At 41.6% G+C, this 18968-nt stretch overlaps 1 protein-coding gene across 3 annotated transcripts in view; it reads right to left on the bottom strand.

The window, feature by feature from the left end:
- MAST4 (microtubule associated serine/threonine kinase family member 4) overlaps positions 1-18968 on the bottom strand; it is a 312250-nt gene that overhangs the window by 230915 nt on the left and 62367 nt on the right. For all 3 annotated transcript variants that reach the window (XM_048502661.1, XM_048502662.1, XM_048502663.1), the window contains exon 3: positions 15331-15452. In XM_048502661.1, coding sequence (XP_048358618.1) covers positions 15331-15452 — 122 coding nt within the window. The remainder of the gene's footprint in view (positions 1-15330; positions 15453-18968) is intronic.

Genomic DNA, 18968 nt, shown 5'->3' with positions numbered 1-18968 from the left:
CCGCCATGCCTGGCGGGCCGGATAAATGCCTTCAGGGGGCCACATTTGGCCCCCGGGCCGTAGTTTGGGGACCCCTGCCTTAGATACATGCCTTTTACACTTCTTTTTTCCAGCTGCCACTCCCTTCACTCATCCTTCCCCAGGTTATTTTTTCCAGCCCATTGCCTATTAAACACCTCTTCTTCAACGACCTTCCTAGTTCCTTCATTTGTCTTCACTATTTTATCTGGCCCTTTTCACAATCTTCAACTTGCCCCACAAAGCTACTGGGGTCTTTGTGAGGATTAAATCCCAGCTGAACATACAAGCGTACTTCATTTAAAATTTCTCCAAACACTGTAGAACCACTGTAAATGCTCACATGCTGGTTTCTCAGTCGACAGTGGTCAAATTAAGGGCACAATCACAGGGTGATGGCTGAATTAAGACCCTGAGGGTCACCTCCCATGAAGAATGCTCAATAGTAAAAAAGAAGAATGTGCAGAAGTTGGTAGATCTCTGAAGCCGCTGTTGACAGAGCCTTAGCTGCTGTTAGACCTACTACCTGTCCTCTGGATCCGTGCCCGTCCTGGCTTGTGAAAGCCTGCCGGGCGGAGCTACGACCCCATCTGTTGAGCATAATCAATGGTTCCCTTGAGCAAGGAACCTTCCCGGATGGGTTGAAGGAGGCAGTGGTCCACCCACTCTTAAAAAGACCATCGTTAGATCCTGGAGATCTGGCCAATTACCGCCCCGTCTCGAATCTTTCGTTTCTGGGGAAGGTAATTGAGAGAGTGGTGCTGGAGGAGCTTCAAGGTTTTCTGGATGACACATCGGCTTTTGACCCCTTCCAGTCCGGCTTCCGTGCTGGGCATGGGACGGAGACTGTTCTCGTCGCCGTCACAGATACACTCCGTATTCAGCTTGACCGAGGCGGATCGGCGCTGCTGGTGTTGTTAGATCTCACCGCAGCGTTTGACGTGGTCGACCACGCACCTTTGGCCCACCGCCTGGCCGCCTCCGGAGTACGGGGCACTGTCCTCCAATGGATAGCCTCGTTCCTCCGGGGCCGGACTCAGCAAGTGAGGTGCGGGGACCAGGCCTCCCGGAAGTCCCCGCTTCAATGCGGTGTACCCCAGGCGTTACTGTCCCCGCTGCTATTTAATATCTACATGCGACCCTTGCTCAGCTGGTGCGGAGTTTTGGGCTGATTTGCCATCAGTACGCTGATGACACGCCAGCTCATTCTGTTGATGGAGGGAGCAGCCGCCACCCTCGCGGCTCTACAGCACTGTCTGGAGGCGGTTGCTGGTTGGTTGCGACAGAGCAGGTTAAAACTGAATCCATCGAAGACGGAGATCCTCTGGCTCGGCAGCGAAGGGCGGGACCTTCCAGCCGCCGGTTTGGGAGGGCCACGATTGGCGCCGACCCCCTCCGTCCGCAGCCTGGGGTCCACCTGGATTTGTCTCTCTCTATGGAGACCCAGGTGGCCCATACAACCCGGGCTGCTTTTTTCCACCTTCATCAGGCCCGGCGGCTGGCCCCTTCCTCTCCCAAACGGATCTGGCCTCTGTGATCCATGCAACGGTCATCTCCAGATTAGGCTATTGTAACTCGCTCTACGCGGGCCTTCCCTTGCGATTGATCCGGAGATTAAAACTGGTTCAGCATGCAGCGGCGTGCTTGCTGACAGGCAGCGCCGCCTGGGAACACATCCAGCCTGTGCTGCGCCAGCTGCATTGGCTTCCAGTAGAGTTCCGGATCATCTTCAAGGTACTGGTGTTGACCTTCAAGGCCATTCGCGGCCTGGGACCATCGTATCTTAGAGACCGCATCACCCCATATGTCCCTACATAGCCTCTCCGATCGGCTGAAGCCAATTTGCTAGAGGTCCCTGGCCCTTCAGTGGTGCGGCTGGCCTCCACACGGGCCAGGACCTTTACGGCCCTGGCCCCGGCCTGGTGGAACGCTCTTCCACCAGCTGTCCGGGCCCTGCGGGACCTTGGGGAGTTCCGCAAGGCCTGTAAGACGGAGCTGTTCCGCCGGGCCTTTGGAGGAACCAGCCGCTAATAGTGCCCCCTTTCTTCGGCCCTTGACAACTGGGCCACCTGTCATCCAACAAGACTCGCCATGCCTCCCTCTCTGAGGGGGGAGGGATTTTTATTACTGGAATGCTGGACGCCACTTTAATTTGTTGAGTTTTATAATTGAAATAGGAAATGAAAACTTTTTATCGCTGCCTTAAATTACTACTTATTTTATACTGTATTTTATATGTTGTGCACCGCCCAGAGCCCTTCGGGGATGGGGCGGTATATAAGTCCAATAAAATAATAATAATAATAATAATAGATGCTGAAATTTCCCCTCACTTGTAATGCAGAACTATATTGAAGTATTCCCCAGCATAACAATTGGTGTTTGAAAGTCTAGCTATTCAATACATTTTTCTTCAGAGCTGGGAGAGACTCTGCAGTAGAGGTGAAAGGTACATCTCTTACCAAAGGCCATAAAAAGAGATAAAACTACAGGTTAGTATTTGGCTATTAACAAAGTCTACGATGTGGATTATGACAATCACACCATCAAATCTAGTAGGAAAAAGTATTGATTTGCTGTCAGAATGCATCACTTTGAGAAGCAGTGCACATACATTTTTTAAAAATTACCTGCTGGAGGCAAAAACACGCGGGACAAAATAAGAAGCTGTTAAAAGAATAGCTCTGAGCAACCGTATGTCTACTGAGGAAAGAGCAAAATAAAATTACTGTCTTATGTACTTATGTATTCTAACCAGGTATGAGAATAATTTTTAAATATGAACAAAACCAGGTAAACCATAGTCTGAAATATAATACTAAGTTATGGGCTACAAAAAGATGCACAAAACTAAGAGAAACAAGTGCTTTACATCGTCATCCTCGGTAGAGTAACTCCAGTCTCAGGCTACTAAAATCAGTAAGTTTGAACTAGTTTGTTTTTGCACAAGATTGCTTTATTATCTGAAAGGGCCACACTCAACTGTTGGAGAAAATTAGATTCCTAACATATCATCATGGTAACACAAGCTACAATAAATAAACAGCTATGTTGAATTAGAAACATAATGTCAAATCCTCAAACTGAACATTTATTATTGAAGTTCCTCTTTATGCTGGCAATTAGAGCTATGAGAAACTACCTGAAGTCTATTCAACTTTTGAGAACATTTTGTGTGATTCCTGTGGACAGGTGCAATGCAAACAGCTGCATACATTTCACTCAAGCACATCCCATGGTGTTCAGGTAGGTTCTGTGCCTTGACAATGTGCCAAATAGCTATATTAATGTTCCCTAATCTAAATTTATTGGATGCCCTGGACTGCTTCTAACTTGTGAACAAAAGTTAAGTCAGTAGTACTCCTGACAACATGCGTAAGGACCACTACAGCAAGAACTGTAACCACATGCTTAGCATGCCTCCGTGTGGCCTCTCTGCCACATCATATGTCAGAGGAAAGACTCTGTCTGTTTTGCACTTAAAAGTGGCTTCCTCCATGCTAAAGTAGACATAGATAAAGATGCCACAAAGCTGGAGATTTTTGCCTTTGCATAGAGCAGGGGAGTAAAACATGCGGCTCGAGGCTGAATCCGGCCCCTTAAGAGGGCTTACCAGGCCCACAAGCCAGCTGAAGCAAACCCCCCACTTCTGATCTGGTCTGGTGAACTCACTGCAGGCTCACCAGTCTATGCACCCCACTTCCCTTGTTCCCAATCTTACCTGGCAAGCCACCCTCCAGTGCCAATCTGGGCCCACGAGCCTGCTGTGGGTTCTCCAGCTGAGGCTGCCACATGAACACCCCTCGATTGATGTGTGAACAACTTGCTCTAACATCATTTCAAATTTATGATTTACTACACTACGCAGCATTACAGTATATCCAGGCTGAGACTAAAACTCAATTGGCCAAAGTGTTCTTTATTATTTCCCTGTTGACCTGAGAGTTAAATTTCTTTTCTGATGTAATCACTGGTATAATGTTACCCATCAAAACTTAATAATGCAAGATTCACAGGAATTAGGGGCACTGAAAATTTACGCTTGAAGAAAGAAAACAGGAAAATAAGAAAATTTAAATTGTACGTTATATTTGTTGCAGCAGTTTAACAATCATAACCCCATATATAGTCAACTGTTTCCCTATATATCATCCCATCAATCACACAGAAAGATGTGCCTTTCTTTAATTGCACACGTCTTACACTGTTCTCATCCAGGCTCACTTCAAGTGTGTATTTCTGGCTGTCATAGCCAGTAGCAGTAATAATCCTATATATATAAGCCTGGTTAGCCATTATATTTTCTGAGAAAAAAATCAACAGAATACCAGCCAGTCTCAGCCTTCTGTGTCAACACATCTTCCTCTCCCTTGCTGGTCAAAAAGCGTAACATCCATTCTGGCCTGAATTATATAAGATTTACACAATCCCTCCATTTGTCCTGCCTTTCAAGCCAGGAACGGATCACAAGGTCAGGGAGAATGTCTGTTCACATAAATCTGTAAAATACTGGAAGTGCCACATTTAAAATGGTCTTCCTTAATTGGAAGTAAGAGGTTACCTTGTTTCCCAATGAAACGTGCAGCACAGAATAAAAATTCTGATCTTGCCAAAGTAAAGAGTGTTTCACAGCATAAGTGTATACACACCCATAAACACGCAGTTTAAACAGCAAACATTGTTTAAAATCTACCTAGAAGCTGCAAGGTAATGGTGCTAACTCTGCTCTGAAGCTCACGTGTCAACCAAAAAAGTTACTGAAGCTTTACACTGTACTTTAGGCAGTACCAAAGCACGGAGAAGCAAAATAGACACGCTTTTTTTTTCATCTTTTATGACACTGTATATAGTGAATAGGACTCTGCAGGAACAGGGGAACAGAAACATGCCCCAGATCCAAAGAACATTTACATCTTGAATTTAGATCATTAACCACACAAAAACTACATATTACCCACACACAAAAATTTAACCAGAAGTATTCCAGTTCAGCCACTCATGTAATTTCTCACAGAAGGCTATAGTTTATGCACACACAGGAATTATGGGACTAGCCCAGGACTGGAGACCAACTTTGTAAAAAGCGTAGAAGCCACAACTGCACAATTGCTTAGGCTTCAGATTATAAAACAGTACGAACTCAGAGGTCACGTGGACCTATGGGGATAATTTCATTTGTTCCTCTGTCCTCTTTCTCTACTCCTGGAAGAACCCAAATCCTCTCCTCTTTCCAAGCTTCCTTCCTTCCTTTTCTCTCACCAAACAATCTTTATTTACTGTTTAGTCACTTCATTCATGACACACCTTTCTCTCCAATGGGAACCCAAAGCAGCTTCCATCATTCTCCTCCATCTCCTCCTTTTATCCTCACAAGAGCCCTGTTAGGTAGATTAGACTAAGAAAGAGTGACTGGCTCAAGCCAGCTTCCATGGCAGAGTAAATAAATAAATTGAATAAATGCTGGGGCATCACCAGACTCTAGGAGATGTCTCCAAGATAGCTTGTAGTTCAATCTTATTCATGTTTTCTCAGATATAAGTCAAGCTGTGTTCATAGGCTACCTATCTGCCCAATGGGAGCAGCAAACTCCCTTCCGCAAGCTGCAGGTCCTACTGGGATTCTTCACTACAGCAGAATCAAAAAGCAGAGGTAGGAAACAACATCACGTCACAACACATCACGAAGAAGGCTGGCACTAGGACCCCCGAGGACCATTTTACTACAAAGAAGGTCCAGGAGGAAGTGGTAGATAAACTTACAATTCTACTTCGCTCTTTTGGTGCGACAGAGTACAGACACCATATCCTGCAACTTGTAGTAGAAACTGAAAGATGGGGGGGGGGCGATACAGAGAAGGAAAAAAGGGGAAATAATGGCCATGGTTGTTGCTTGATAGCAAAAAATGTAGCATGACAGAGAAACCACACACAGTCACTCACACACCACCTGTTTTCTCACAACCACTAGCAGACTCATTCTTTTGAGCTAACTACTCAGGGCCCAACTAGACATGACAGCATTCTCATGTCCACCATGGAGACACAACTGTCATTTTAAAGTGATTTTAAAATGTCATGAGGAGGCCACAATGCAGCCGGCTGAAACTTTATTGTTTTTTCCACCACTGCACCTTTCCAAATGCTGTTGCTGAAACTGGGGGGGGGGGGGGGAAGAGTTTCAGCATTTGAAAAGGCATGGAGAAGGGAAACAAGGGAAACCCCAGCCTGTTGCCCTACAGCAGGGGTAGGGAACCTGCGGCTCTCCAGAAGTTCAGGAACTACAATTCCCATCAGCCTCTGTCAGCATGGCCAATTGGCCATGCTGGTAGGGGCTGATGGGAATTGTAGTTCCTGAACATCTGGAGAGCCGCAGGTTCCCTACCCCTGCCCTACAGACTCAGTCAGAATGTGGCGATTTTGACATTTTAAACCACCTTTAAAAGGAAGCAGCGTCCACACTGAGGACACACGATCGACATCACATCTAGTTTGGCCCTTGGAACCCAGACACTAGAGGATGCTATAGTTTGAAACTCTGCAAACCTAATCATTACAAATAGAACCCTGTTACGCAATTTGCTTTTTAAAAAAAATACACATATACTGACCTTTATATCACAGGTAAGTAATGAAAGATGTCAACAACTTGCACAGCTAAAGAACTGCTTAGCACTATGAAATGTCAGGAGAGACATGACCCCATGCCCTTTTCTCCTCCAGGAGCTCTGTCTTCATTAGACTTCCTATTTACCAGTTCTTGACAATGGCTGATCGCAGAAGACTCAAAGCCACATTTACTGTCATAACTAATTTCATTTTAGTCCAAAGATCATACTATACAATCAGGATAGTGGGTCTTTATTATGAAATGGTAACCTGAATTCTTTGGTATTCTGATCTGGGTCAGAGAGAGAAAACACACAATTGAAAAAAAAATCTTGCATATGTATTCTTTGTGTGCTTCAAACCAATCAGGCTAGCATGATTAGACAGTTCCATTCATCTATGAAAAATGCAGTTGAGTGATACTACCTTCATTTCAGAATTATATTTGACCAAGATGTCAGAAGTTAATAGCCCCTTTATCTGCTGCTAGGATTTCAGTATTCCCTAGACCCAAATGTGGCTGCTTTTGTAATCTATAGGACTGCATAGAGAGACAATAGGTTTGCCTACTTCAGCTAGCATACTTAAAACTAGTACCTATTCCAACAACGTATACATTATTTTGATTCTACAATGCAGCTATAAAATTAAATATATCGTTTTTCTACAGGCTGTGCCATTAAGTGTTCTAGTATACCTGTAAACTCTGTGAATAATTGTGGGCAATTGCTCTCCCACCCATAGGGAGTACTGTACTTTCCCATAGGACAGTACTGTACTTTCAGGATTTCTACATGGGGTAGCTCTTTTGTGCACTTTAAAGAAACTATACCCTGACTGCAGTCTGACAAAAGCAAACTCATCAATATCAATAAAATGACATATGAAACTGACAGCACACTTGGTTCTCATGCCACCCAGTGGACAACTTTTGCACAAAACATTTGAACTCCTGTAGTAACTTACCACATTGGTTAAATAAAACAATCCATCCCTGCCCTTGAAAGCAGTTTGATCTCACCTGGCAACACACTACTCTGCAAGCAAAAATAATTGCCAAACTGATCAAATCCATACAGAAACCTTTTTCATTATTACAAAGTTCCATTACAATTGCTGAATTCTTAAAACTCCTATTCCTATAAATTCCTAACAATCTCCACTTTCATTTTCAAAGAAAAAACAATAATCTTAAAATGAAAGTTAAAAGGTTTCTTCCAAAGTCTACATGGAAAACTTGCATATTTGTTTTAAAAATATGATCACAACATATGGGGACAGAGAAGAGGAACAAATTCTAACCATCTTTGGGTAGCAAATTAAACTTTTTATCCATCAGTTCTATTGTCTGGACAATTATCTATATATTTAATAGCCACTTGAGGGATCATCTGAGGAGACTTAGGTTGATTTCGCATGGGCCAAAAACAGCAGTGTGAAAATGGTGTGAAAGGGTTTAAGACAGTGTAAAAGGGTTTATATCGTTTTCACACCGCTGTTTTTGGCCCATGCAGAATCAGCCTTATATTCACTGGTTGAGGTTGCAGAAAAATCTTAACTCTCTAATAAAAAGATGCGAGGGATCTTTTAAAAAAATCCTAAAGTGCTGTACTGCTGCAGTGTGGGAGGGGAAGAAGGCAGGGAAAGCAGCTCTGAAGACATGGCTACTGAAAGCCCCCCCCCCCCCTTCCCATCCCGAGAGCTGCTTCTCCCTACAGTCTGGCCAGTTAGAAGATGTCAGGAAAGTTTTAAAACAGCAGCTGAGCCAGCAGCTACAGAGGCTGGGGTGAGAAGGAACCCCCCTCCCACTTGCAAGGCTCTGTAGCCACTGGTCCAGCTGTCCCTTTTAAAACTTTCCTGTTGGCAGACGGTAGGTGAAGCAATGTTGAAGGTGGGGGAAATTTAATGTTTAACTGTTGCTCTTTCAATACTTTGTACGCCACCATGAACAACAGAAATGCAGCTTTTGTCAAACAAGAAAGGAAGCCTTGAGAGCCAAACGTGAGCTTGAACCAGGCAACGCTTCCAACCAATTCGAATTCCAGTGGAGTAGCAAGCTAGTCTGCTGCAGCTAAAATCCAGAAGAACTTCACAGTACATTCAGAAGACGAATGAATTTATTGTGGCATAAGCTTTCACAAGAAGCATTTTGCAACTGATGCAATGCAGCCCAGCTTACGATAGCTTATTCAACAAATATCTTAGTCTTAAAGTGCCTAAGAGACTCAGTTGATATAATTGTCAAACTACGCTGAGGCTTTGAAGAGTCTCAAAGGAATTCCACAGTCGTGTATAAACCACTGACCTCACTTTTCTACATTCCCTGTCTCAGTGACTCAGATTAATAATCAAGAGGATGCTCTCAGCAACTCTAAAAGATCATGACAACATCAGCAAGTCCCAAAGGAACGAATGGACCTCATGATTGATAGACAGAATTAATGCAAAGGAACTCAAAAGGTTTCAGTAAATACTGGCTGCAGTGGGTTTTCTGGACTGTGTGATTGTGTCTGGTGTTTTTGCTTCTAATGTTTCGCCTGCGTCGATAGCTGGAATCTTCACAGCATATCATGGTAAGATGGAGCTAAAACTACCAGACCACAGCCACATAGCCTGGAAAACCCACAGCAGCCAGTTGATTTCATTCATGAAAGCCTTTGAGAATGTATTTCAGTAAATATTTTAATGATCTCGGTTGAAGACAAAGATACTGTCAACTCTCAATGTTTTTCAATAGTGTTTACACACTTTTAAAAATATAGTAGGAGTGATTTCAACAAACGCGGTTTCTGAAAAGGATATTTTACATGCCAACACTGTGCTCAGAATTAGCACATCTCACATTGTTATATTTGCACTAACACATTAAAGCTATTTGTTTGTGCCTAACCTGGATGGTTCAAGGTGGCCTGATCTCATCAGATTTTGGAAACTAAGTAGAGACTTAGCACTTGGATGGGAGACTACCAAGGAAGTCCAGGCTTGTTACAGAAAGGCAAAAAATGGCAAACTATCTCTGTATGACTCTTGCCTTGAAAACCCCATAGGCTTGCCATAAGTCAGCTGAAAATTGATGGCATTTTCCACCACCACTATTGTTTTGTAACTTGTCAGGCAAGTAATGAACTCTTTAAACGAGAAATACAAAATAAGACAAAGTTGACATAATGCTGCAACACATGCAATTACTAGCAGTTGCAATCTAATTAGCATTATTACATTTGAAAACATTTTTCATAATAGATAAGACATGACAATTCAGCAGCTATTTATAAAATAATAAACAGTACAATTTTTAATCTCTCCTAAATCAGATGTGAAAACTCCATGAAACAGCAGCGTTAAACTCATCCAGAATTACCTTGCACAGAATGAAGTACCTAAGAGTACTTCTTTAAAACAGAATGTTACAATTTTAGCTTTCTATCAATAACAAGGATACATATATACATAAGGTCATAAAAACAGCAAGCAAGTGGGAGGAAGTCCAGTAACAGTTAAATACATGATAGAGAGCAGCACAAAGTATCAGAAAACATAATGCAGAAAGTGTAAAAGCCTTAGAGTTTTAGACTATTTCCAATATTGGAAGTGGAATAATTTTACATCAATGAAGCAAATCAAAGCTCTAAAATGCCTCGCAGGTCTAGGGAATTAAATGAAGCAGTTACCTTAGCAAGGAAGTTCAGGAAGGTATTTACATGGATGTATGTTGGAGTAAAATCAAGCTGAAAATGTATCCAAAAAACCCTGATTTTATACCTACTATGCCTATTTATATTATTTTATAAATAGCGAATAGCTGCTAAAATTGTAAATACCTTATTTTATATATATATTTGGCTTACAAAATATATCCAGGATTTTTTGGAATGCCAAAAAAATGGGCCCCAAAAAATCTCAGAAATATTTAGGATTAATCAGAAATTTTGGGAGCCAGCATTTGCAAGATTCCCGACTCCTGCAAGTTTCTACAATTCCCAAGGCTTGGTAGTATTCTATCACTTTCAAGTGTTTTTGCTGTTTTTTAAAAGTTTGCTCTTTGCTTGAGTTGTTTTGCTTCAGGTTTGCGTGAATTTGGGTTGTGGATTCTCATATTTTACATAATTTGAGATTCTTGGGTGTTACACAGTGTCAGATTTTCAAATGCTGCACTGGTTGGCTAAGCAATACCCTCAAATGAATTGCTATGATGGAGGTTTCCAGATTTTACATTCATTGGGGGGGAGGGGTGTCCGCCATAAAAAACAGTGGAAGATGGCTGGGGATGCCCTGTTCAGGTGCCCACAGAATTTGACCCCTTGTTCCAATTCACTTGAAATTTCTGGGTTATTCAAAGGTATCCCCAGCTCTTCTGAAATTTGGGTGCTGCTACCCATCAAAAAACCCCTGGAAAGATTTTCTATCAGGAATAATGGCACTGAAAAATACTGGAAAACTCACAACCCCCCACACACCCCCTCAGATCCCAATACGATACCAGTATTTGAAAACCAGGAATACCAACATTTTTCTGCTCCAATATACAGATTTTTGAGGGGGGTGTTCACACTTAGTACGCAGTTAACGAAAGTGAAGGGGAAGAGGCAAAATTCAGGAAAACAGAACAAAGTGTAAGTGATTCCCACATCCTCAAGTTATTACTTGAAAGGCTCAAATTGTCTGAATTCTGTAAAAAGCCAGACATTTTAAAGAAAAAAATTAAAGATAAAATTCCCTGTGCAAAAACCAGGTCATTATTGACCCATGAGGTAATGTGAATTAGGTCATTATAAATAAATGACAGAATTACTTGTAGACCATTAATTTTTCTCAAGCTGTTCCCAAACAACTAATTCTAGATACATCTATCACTCTGTTTACACAGAGAATAGATTAAAGAGAAGAAAGGCTCTTCTGTGGTCTTCTGGAACCGAAAAAAGAACGCCATCAATTTTTCTGATAGTTGTAGGTTGATTTCTAATAGCTGTACTGTGTAAGTATCCTGCCCCCATCAGAAAGAAAGCCCCCCCCCCCTTTTGTTAGGACTTAGTTGTTTTAATAGACAACTCTTTTAGAGACTAAGTGCCAGGGATCTAAAATTTGGGGGCGCCTCAGAAAGGCACCTGAGTTCAGTCATGACACTGCAGAGTTGCAGGAATGAGCGAGAGTGTTGCTGGAATTAGAGCAGATTAAGTGGAATCCCCCCTTAGCTTTGTGGACTATCTTTCTCAAGAAGAAAAGACTTTTCAATGTTGAGAACACCATCCAGTGTCCTCACACACCTGAGATGTCTGCTCAAGGTCAATTACTCTGGGGCTTTATAGAAAAAAATTGGGTCTAATTTCCGTAAATTTTGGACAAACAAACAGAATAGTTTGTAGTGGAATCTGGATTGGGGAAACAAATACAGTTCACCCTATAAGAGTCGGCCACTCATGTGGAGGAGTGGGGAATCAAACCTGTTTCTCTAGAGTCCACTGCTCTTAACCACTGAACTATGCTGACTCTCCAGTGTGAATTTAGATAAGCTCTTTTATCTAATCAAAGCTCTTTTATCTAACCATTTCTGCCAATTCCAACAACTTCACAAGCCTTTCTTCTCCTTAAGGTAGAGATGCCGTTTTCTATTTTTGCACAAATAACAATCTTGCAACTAATATCATATATAAAAACAAAATTCCTTTTTTCCCCAAACTGTCTGTACAAAAGACCCCAAAGAAAAGTCTCTAGTTTCATTTGCAAATTGAAACTGTATATTTGTTTGTATACCAATATTGGTATATTAAAATCTTCTGAATTGTTGAAATTTTTTGCATCCAAATTTTAAAAAGTTTATTATAGGCTTCCTTCTGAGAAACCTTGCTGCACTGTCCACCCCCCCCCACCCACCCACCCAGAGTGTGGCCATGCTGATGCGTGGGGCTCCCGGTGTTCACCAGGAGAGACCTAGCATCGCCATGGTTGACACTAGATCAGCGGCTACCAAAGAGGAGGCCAAATCGAAGTGGATGTTGAAGTCACCTAGTACTAATAGCTTAGGATGCAACAACGGCCACTCAGAGATGACCTCCAACAGCCCCGATAGGCTGTCTGCTGGCGCACTAGGCAACCGGTACACCAGCAGAACAGCCAGTCTCTCCGGGGAGTCCCAGCAAAGGCCCAAACACTCCAGCCCAGAGATCAACGGGACAGGGGACTCCTAAAGGAGATGGTACCTCAGACAAGAATTGCCATGCCACCCCCCGGCCCTGTGTCCGAGGCTGCTGAACAAACGTGAAACCCTCCAGGGTGAGATCATTGAGGGCAACTGTCTCCCCCTCCCTCACCCAGGTTTCTGTTATACATGCAGGGTCCACGGCCTAATGGCTAATAAAATCCCGCAGGATGGCAGATTTATTATTTATGAACCTTATTTATGTTAAGTTGCAGGACTCCTGAAGAACCCATTAGCTTCCCAGTTGTTGTTTTGCATAAGAACATAAGAACTAGCCTGATGAATCAGACCAAAGTCCATCTAGTCCAGCACTCTGCTACTCGCAGTGGCCCACCAGGTGCCTTTGGGAGCTCACATGCAGGATGTGAAAGCAATGACCTTCTGCTGCTGCTGCTCCTGAGCACCTGGTATGCTAAGGCATTTGAAATCTCAGATCAAGGAGGTTTCTGAATATCTCAGCTAAAGAGTACATGGTTACAAAATATTTTATTAAAAAAACATGCATTTCAGAAAAAAGCAATGCCTGCATCTCTAATTGCCTGCAGAATTTTAACTATGAAATGTTAAATATGCAGCTGCCTATTCCCATATCTTCATAATTAAAAGGGGAGAAAATACTTTACAGTAATACTTAAAGGACCACCTACTCCCATATGAACCTACCTGACCACTTTGGTCACTTTCAGAGGCCCTGCTTTGGAAATGTTTCCAATTATTCTGAGGCAATCCAAGAAAGTGCTTTCTTGCTCATGGTGCTGAACTCCTTCCCCAGAGAGGTTCCTCTGCCTCCCTCTATCATTGTCTTCTGCCAGTAAGTACTTTTTTTTTTGACGTTCCCTCACTAATTCTTATTAGCCCTCTTCCCTACTGGTGAATTATACGTGTTTATATTTCTAAGGTGTTTATGTTTTGTCTTAAATATTTATACATTTGGATTTTAAATGCTTTTTAATGCCTGAAATGTATTAATAGTTTGCCGCCTTGGGAACCCTGAACTGGGTGAAAAGGTGGCATAGAAATGGTCTAAACAAACAAATAAATAAATATGAGCAGCTTATTGTTATAAATATTAACATTTCTCAGCTGTGCAGAGGCATACCAGCAAAAAATGGCATCTGGGGCAAGACCTGATTTTTCCGGGGGGGGGGCTCCCCCTGCGCGTGCCCCCCGCCTGGTCCCACTTACAGCTTTCCTGTCAGCCATGGCGGCTGGAGTAACTTGTTTCTGGGCCATTGGGGGGGCAGGGAGCATAAACATAGGCAGACAGGACAGGGGAAGGAGGATTCAAGGCTCGTTAAACTGGGCAGTGTGCCAGACCACGACCCAACCGAGCTGCCTCTCCATTTGCTGGCTGAGTCAAGGTTGCCGAACAACTCACTGGCCTTCATCCCAGCGGCTGTTGCCTGAGCCTGTGTGTCTCTCTGTGCCGGGTGGTGGGGGTGGTGGGAGGCGTTACGCTCCCAATCAATCCAGTCCTGGCTGCCGTGGCTCCACAAATGAGGCAACCATATCAGACACAAATAAGCAACAGCATCAGGAGGATGAAGGGTTTTCCACCCCCCATGTGCCTATACCCGGGGACATGTTTCCCATGTTCCTCTGGCAGGTACGCATCTGCAGCTGTGTCAAATCAAGTCAAGCTAATTTGGTCAAGTAACTAGACTCTTCAAGGATTTACAGAATACACTTCTAGGCCTGCCATTCAACACAGTAGCAGAGTAAGTCACTACCAAAAAAAGTATTTTATATGATAGCCACATTTTGAATTTGTTTTTATCAAGCACAACACCAAAAAAGATAAAATATTGTGCGATAAAGATACTGACCCATTATTACTAGGTATTAGGGAAGTGACAACAGCAAGGTGAAAACAAAGCACCAGCTAAACAGGAAAAACAGGGTACAAGAGAAGCAGCAGCAACAGAAAATGCCCTTTAAACTCAGTCAAGAAAACAAGATGGATCAGGAAGCTTCTGCACAAATCACATGACCTGCTTTGGCCTATTAGAGTTCAAGAATTCCAAACTAAGGAAAAAATCTTGCAATGCAGCTATGTTTTGCCTATTAATTCAATGAGCTCCAGTGCAGACCACATTCCTTTGGAAACCAGTTACATGCAAAAAGCAACTCATAAGAATAATAGGATGCCTTACAAGGCCTCACGACCTGACACTAGAGTATTTTTTTGAAGTTTGCTGCCTCTTTTTCTTAAACAGACTACTTTAATGGAAAAAAGCTTACTGAAATGCATACTTGCAGCTGAAATTTTATAGGAAACAAGCAAGGCAATTCAAAGTTACAGCTCCCCCAGCAAACATAATTCAGGTACACTGAACATGTTTAGTACTGTTGTATATGGTAACCGACAACAGTTATGTGAAAGGCCCTGAATTATTGTGGCTTTTGGAAACCATTTGGTATTATTTGACTTTTGTGCATATAAACTCCTAGCCATAATGTTATATTAACATTAGTCTCTTGAATAAACGTATATTTGAAAATGTAACTCACCAAACTAGCTGTTAGAGAAGGAGCGGACTGCCCAAGAGCTTGACTGCGCATTCGGACAAGATTGGATGTTTCTCCAGTCTGCCATGATGGTTGAGTAGCAGCATTTGGCAGCAAGTACCTGCCTGTCAAGAAGTTTTTAAAAAGTGTCAAGGCACATGTTATTTTATTTAATTAATAAATAACAGTTAAGAGGCTTCAATATCAGTTCATGAAATACGCTGCAAACTGAAATTAGATAAAAATCAGTCTTTGAATTATGAGAAAATAGACACTCCTGCTCCCTTAAGAACCTATCCATCCCCTACAGTTCTCTTTGGAGGCATCAGATTCCCCTGTCATCTGAGATGAAGCAGGATGCAAACCAAGGGCAGGTTTTCTCAGTAGTAGCACCAAAACTCTGGAACGCTCTCCCCAGAAATTTCAACGGTCTCCTTCTGTTGCTGTCTTCCACTAGTTGCTCTCTTTGTTTTGTTTAACAATCCATCCCTCCTGCCCAGTGTTTTGTTATTTTTATATTTTTGTATATATTTTAGCAATGGTTTTGTTTTAACTATGTGTTTTTGCTGGTTTTAATGGCTTTTAAAATGTGCTTTATTACATTTGTTTTAATTGGTTAGCTGTCTTATTTGCCTTGACAAGGATAGAAATTTTGTAACATACATTTTGCAAAATAAGTGAGTAATTTTGGCTTACAACAGGATGTGAGCCACTTTAATGAACGCTTTCTATGTTTTAGAATCCAAGATCATTCAAGTAGCTTTGGAGTTAGCCATTCACATATTCAAGAGTAATAATTTCCAGTGAGTAAGGAGCTTATTCAGCCACTGAAACTAAAGTATCTGTAGATAGTAAGCTGGCTAGTTTTGTGCATTTATATGAAGGGATTACTTGTCCCATCTATAAAATCCAGAAATTGAACAAACCTAGTTGATATTAAAGTAGCTTTCTTTTCTTTAGTACATGATTCCAGCTTTATCAAATAATTCAATTATTTTCATAATGCCTTAATATATACTCCAGATTTGTAGCTCTGAATGGTTCGTGGCTTCCACTGTTCACATATCCTTGTTCCTCATTTGTTCTCATACCTCTTGCTCCTTGCTTTTTAAAATTGGAATTTTTTGAGCAAAGACTCAATTTGAGCAAAGACTTCGGTAAATTTTAGGCAGTATAGCTTGGATTCTACCTCAAGTGACACTTCCCTGCCTCCCTGTTCTCACTGCAAGCCTTCTTTGCTCCCCAAAATCCTGCCCCTTCAAAATGATGGACCCAACAGAATGGGACAGGGAATCAAGATCATGGACCAGGAAGGGCAAATTGGAAAAATATTATCCTTCCCTTCACAGCAAACAAAATAGTCCATCAGAGGAGCTGCTCCTATGCTGAGGGAACATCCAATATAAATAAACAAGAGAGAGATACTGTCATTAATTTTTGTCATATCATCCTTGGCAGGATATAAGAACAGACTGTTGGAAGAATTATATGAAGAAGGTGAGATAAATTCTAGGGAGAACTTTGCATGACTATATTTTATAAAACTGCCCAACAAGGCTGAGTGGTACTGAAGAGCATGGGAGGATCTAAGTAACTAACTTAGCATGGGAGGATCTACTTAGCATGGGAGGATCTAAGTAACTAACTTTTGTTTCAATAAAAACAGTTATCCCTTCCACATCACAACTTTCCCCATTGTATTGTCAAAGGCTTTCACAGCCAGATTCAACTGGTTGTGGTGGGTTTTCCAGGTTGTGTGGCCGTGGTCCAATGGATCTTGTTCCCAATGTTTCGCCTGCATCTGTGGCTGGCATCTTCAGAGGTGTATCACAGAGGGAAATCTGTTACACACTGTGTCCTTTTTTTTACACATTGGACACAGTGTGTAACAGACTTCCCTCTGTGATACATCTCTGAGGATGCCAGCCACAGGTGCAGGTGAAACGTTAGGAACAAGATCCACCAGACCACGGCCACACAGCCCGGAAAACCCACCAGAACCAGTTTCCCCATTGTGCCTTTGATTGCAGATCAGCATAAGAAATGTAATGGGAATTTTGGGGGAGTTTTGTGGAAGCTGCAGGAAAAGTTTAGAAACCCATAATAAGTACAATATTGCATAACATTAATGTATTTTACCTTTTAATACCATAAATATACCCAATTTCTTTTTTTAAAGTTAAAAGAAAAGATAAAGAAAAAATCAGACTTATTCTCTGGTACAAAGGAAGGTCCACAAAATTTTACTCAGATTTCCAGATCACAGGGAAGCACCATGTCCCTAACCCCGGCAATGTGGAAGGGAAAACTGTATACCAGTTTGACATGATCCAATACTTTTCAAGTCTATTATTTTGAATACAGGACAATTAAGGGCATGCTATGTTTTTCTGGCAGCCTTATCCAATCTCTTCGGATTATCCTTATCACAACAGTTGGATCATAGTTCTTTCTGTGGTAGATGAAGTGCCCAGGAATGGTGTAACAGGAAAAGTGCAGAGGATATCTTCATTTAGAAAGGCATAGAAGGCAATTTAATTTCACAATGCATTTGGCAGACTATTTTGCCAGATTTGACTGTGTTTTCAATCTGTGTGTTGTTTTTGTCTTGTTAATGGAGAATTTGTGTGCATGTTTGTCTCTGCAACTTGTTGTACAGTCCTGAGTCTAAGGAGCTAATGCAGGACATAAATATACTTCATTTCCCTACTGAAATGAATGGGGAACTAGGAGTGCTTAGTTTTGAATGAATTGTGTCTTACATATTTTAAGTATAATTAATGCACTAAATAAATTTTATTCAAAAATATTATATAACCTGAATCAAGCCCTTTTTTCACCTATTCCATGGTTATTGGAAAATAAATGTAATTTGGGAAGTAAGGCAATAAATTGCTTTAGAGTCTGACCAGGAACAGCCCCAGGGAACCATATTTTATTATTCCACATCTTTCATTGTTGCACTCCCAGATGGAAGAATCTGTGCAAAAGGTATAATTTTAATATTTCTTCTCACACCCATGTCTGGAGAACTAATACAATCATACTCATTAGCCTTAATAGAAGGTTGGTTTTAAACTATTATAATGTAACACTTAATAATTTTTACCTTATTTCCTAGTGATTACATCAAAAAACTTTATTTAAATCCAATTTGGGAGAATTACCAGCAGGCACAAAAAAGTATGTTGCTGTTTAATTCATGCATCATTTGCTGCTTACAACTTAAGGAAATTAGCATCTGTCAAGACCATTACTCAGCTGCATATGGTTAAAATTAACGGACAGTGCTACTTCTTTGCCAGATTTAAAATAGAGATGAACATTCCCCATCTCAATCTGTCCATTAAAGCTGATATAATTCAATCAAAGCTAGAATTAAAGCTGTCTTAATTATGCTATCTTTGGCTGTTGCAGGAGAAACATTTGTACAAATGCCCATTAACAAAATCCAGCACTTTCTGCCCCTTCCCCTTCTCATGGGAAATAAAACCCATCTAGCACACATTATTGAGGTACTAAAATATTCACAGCAGTTTGGAATAATTGTCCAGTTAACATTTACAATTAGTGTTATTTTAATTCTTTGCTCTTTAAAAATGACTGCTAGTGTTTCAATATGATCTGTAATAAAGGTAGAA

Source organism: Sphaerodactylus townsendi, linkage group LG07 (genome assembly GCF_021028975.2).
Source record: "Sphaerodactylus townsendi isolate TG3544 linkage group LG07, MPM_Stown_v2.3, whole genome shotgun sequence".
Lineage (NCBI taxonomy): Eukaryota > Metazoa > Chordata > Lepidosauria > Squamata > Sphaerodactylidae > Sphaerodactylus > Sphaerodactylus townsendi.
The sequence above is the reverse complement of the archived record's forward strand: the minus strand, read 5'-3'. Positions and strand labels throughout refer to the sequence as shown.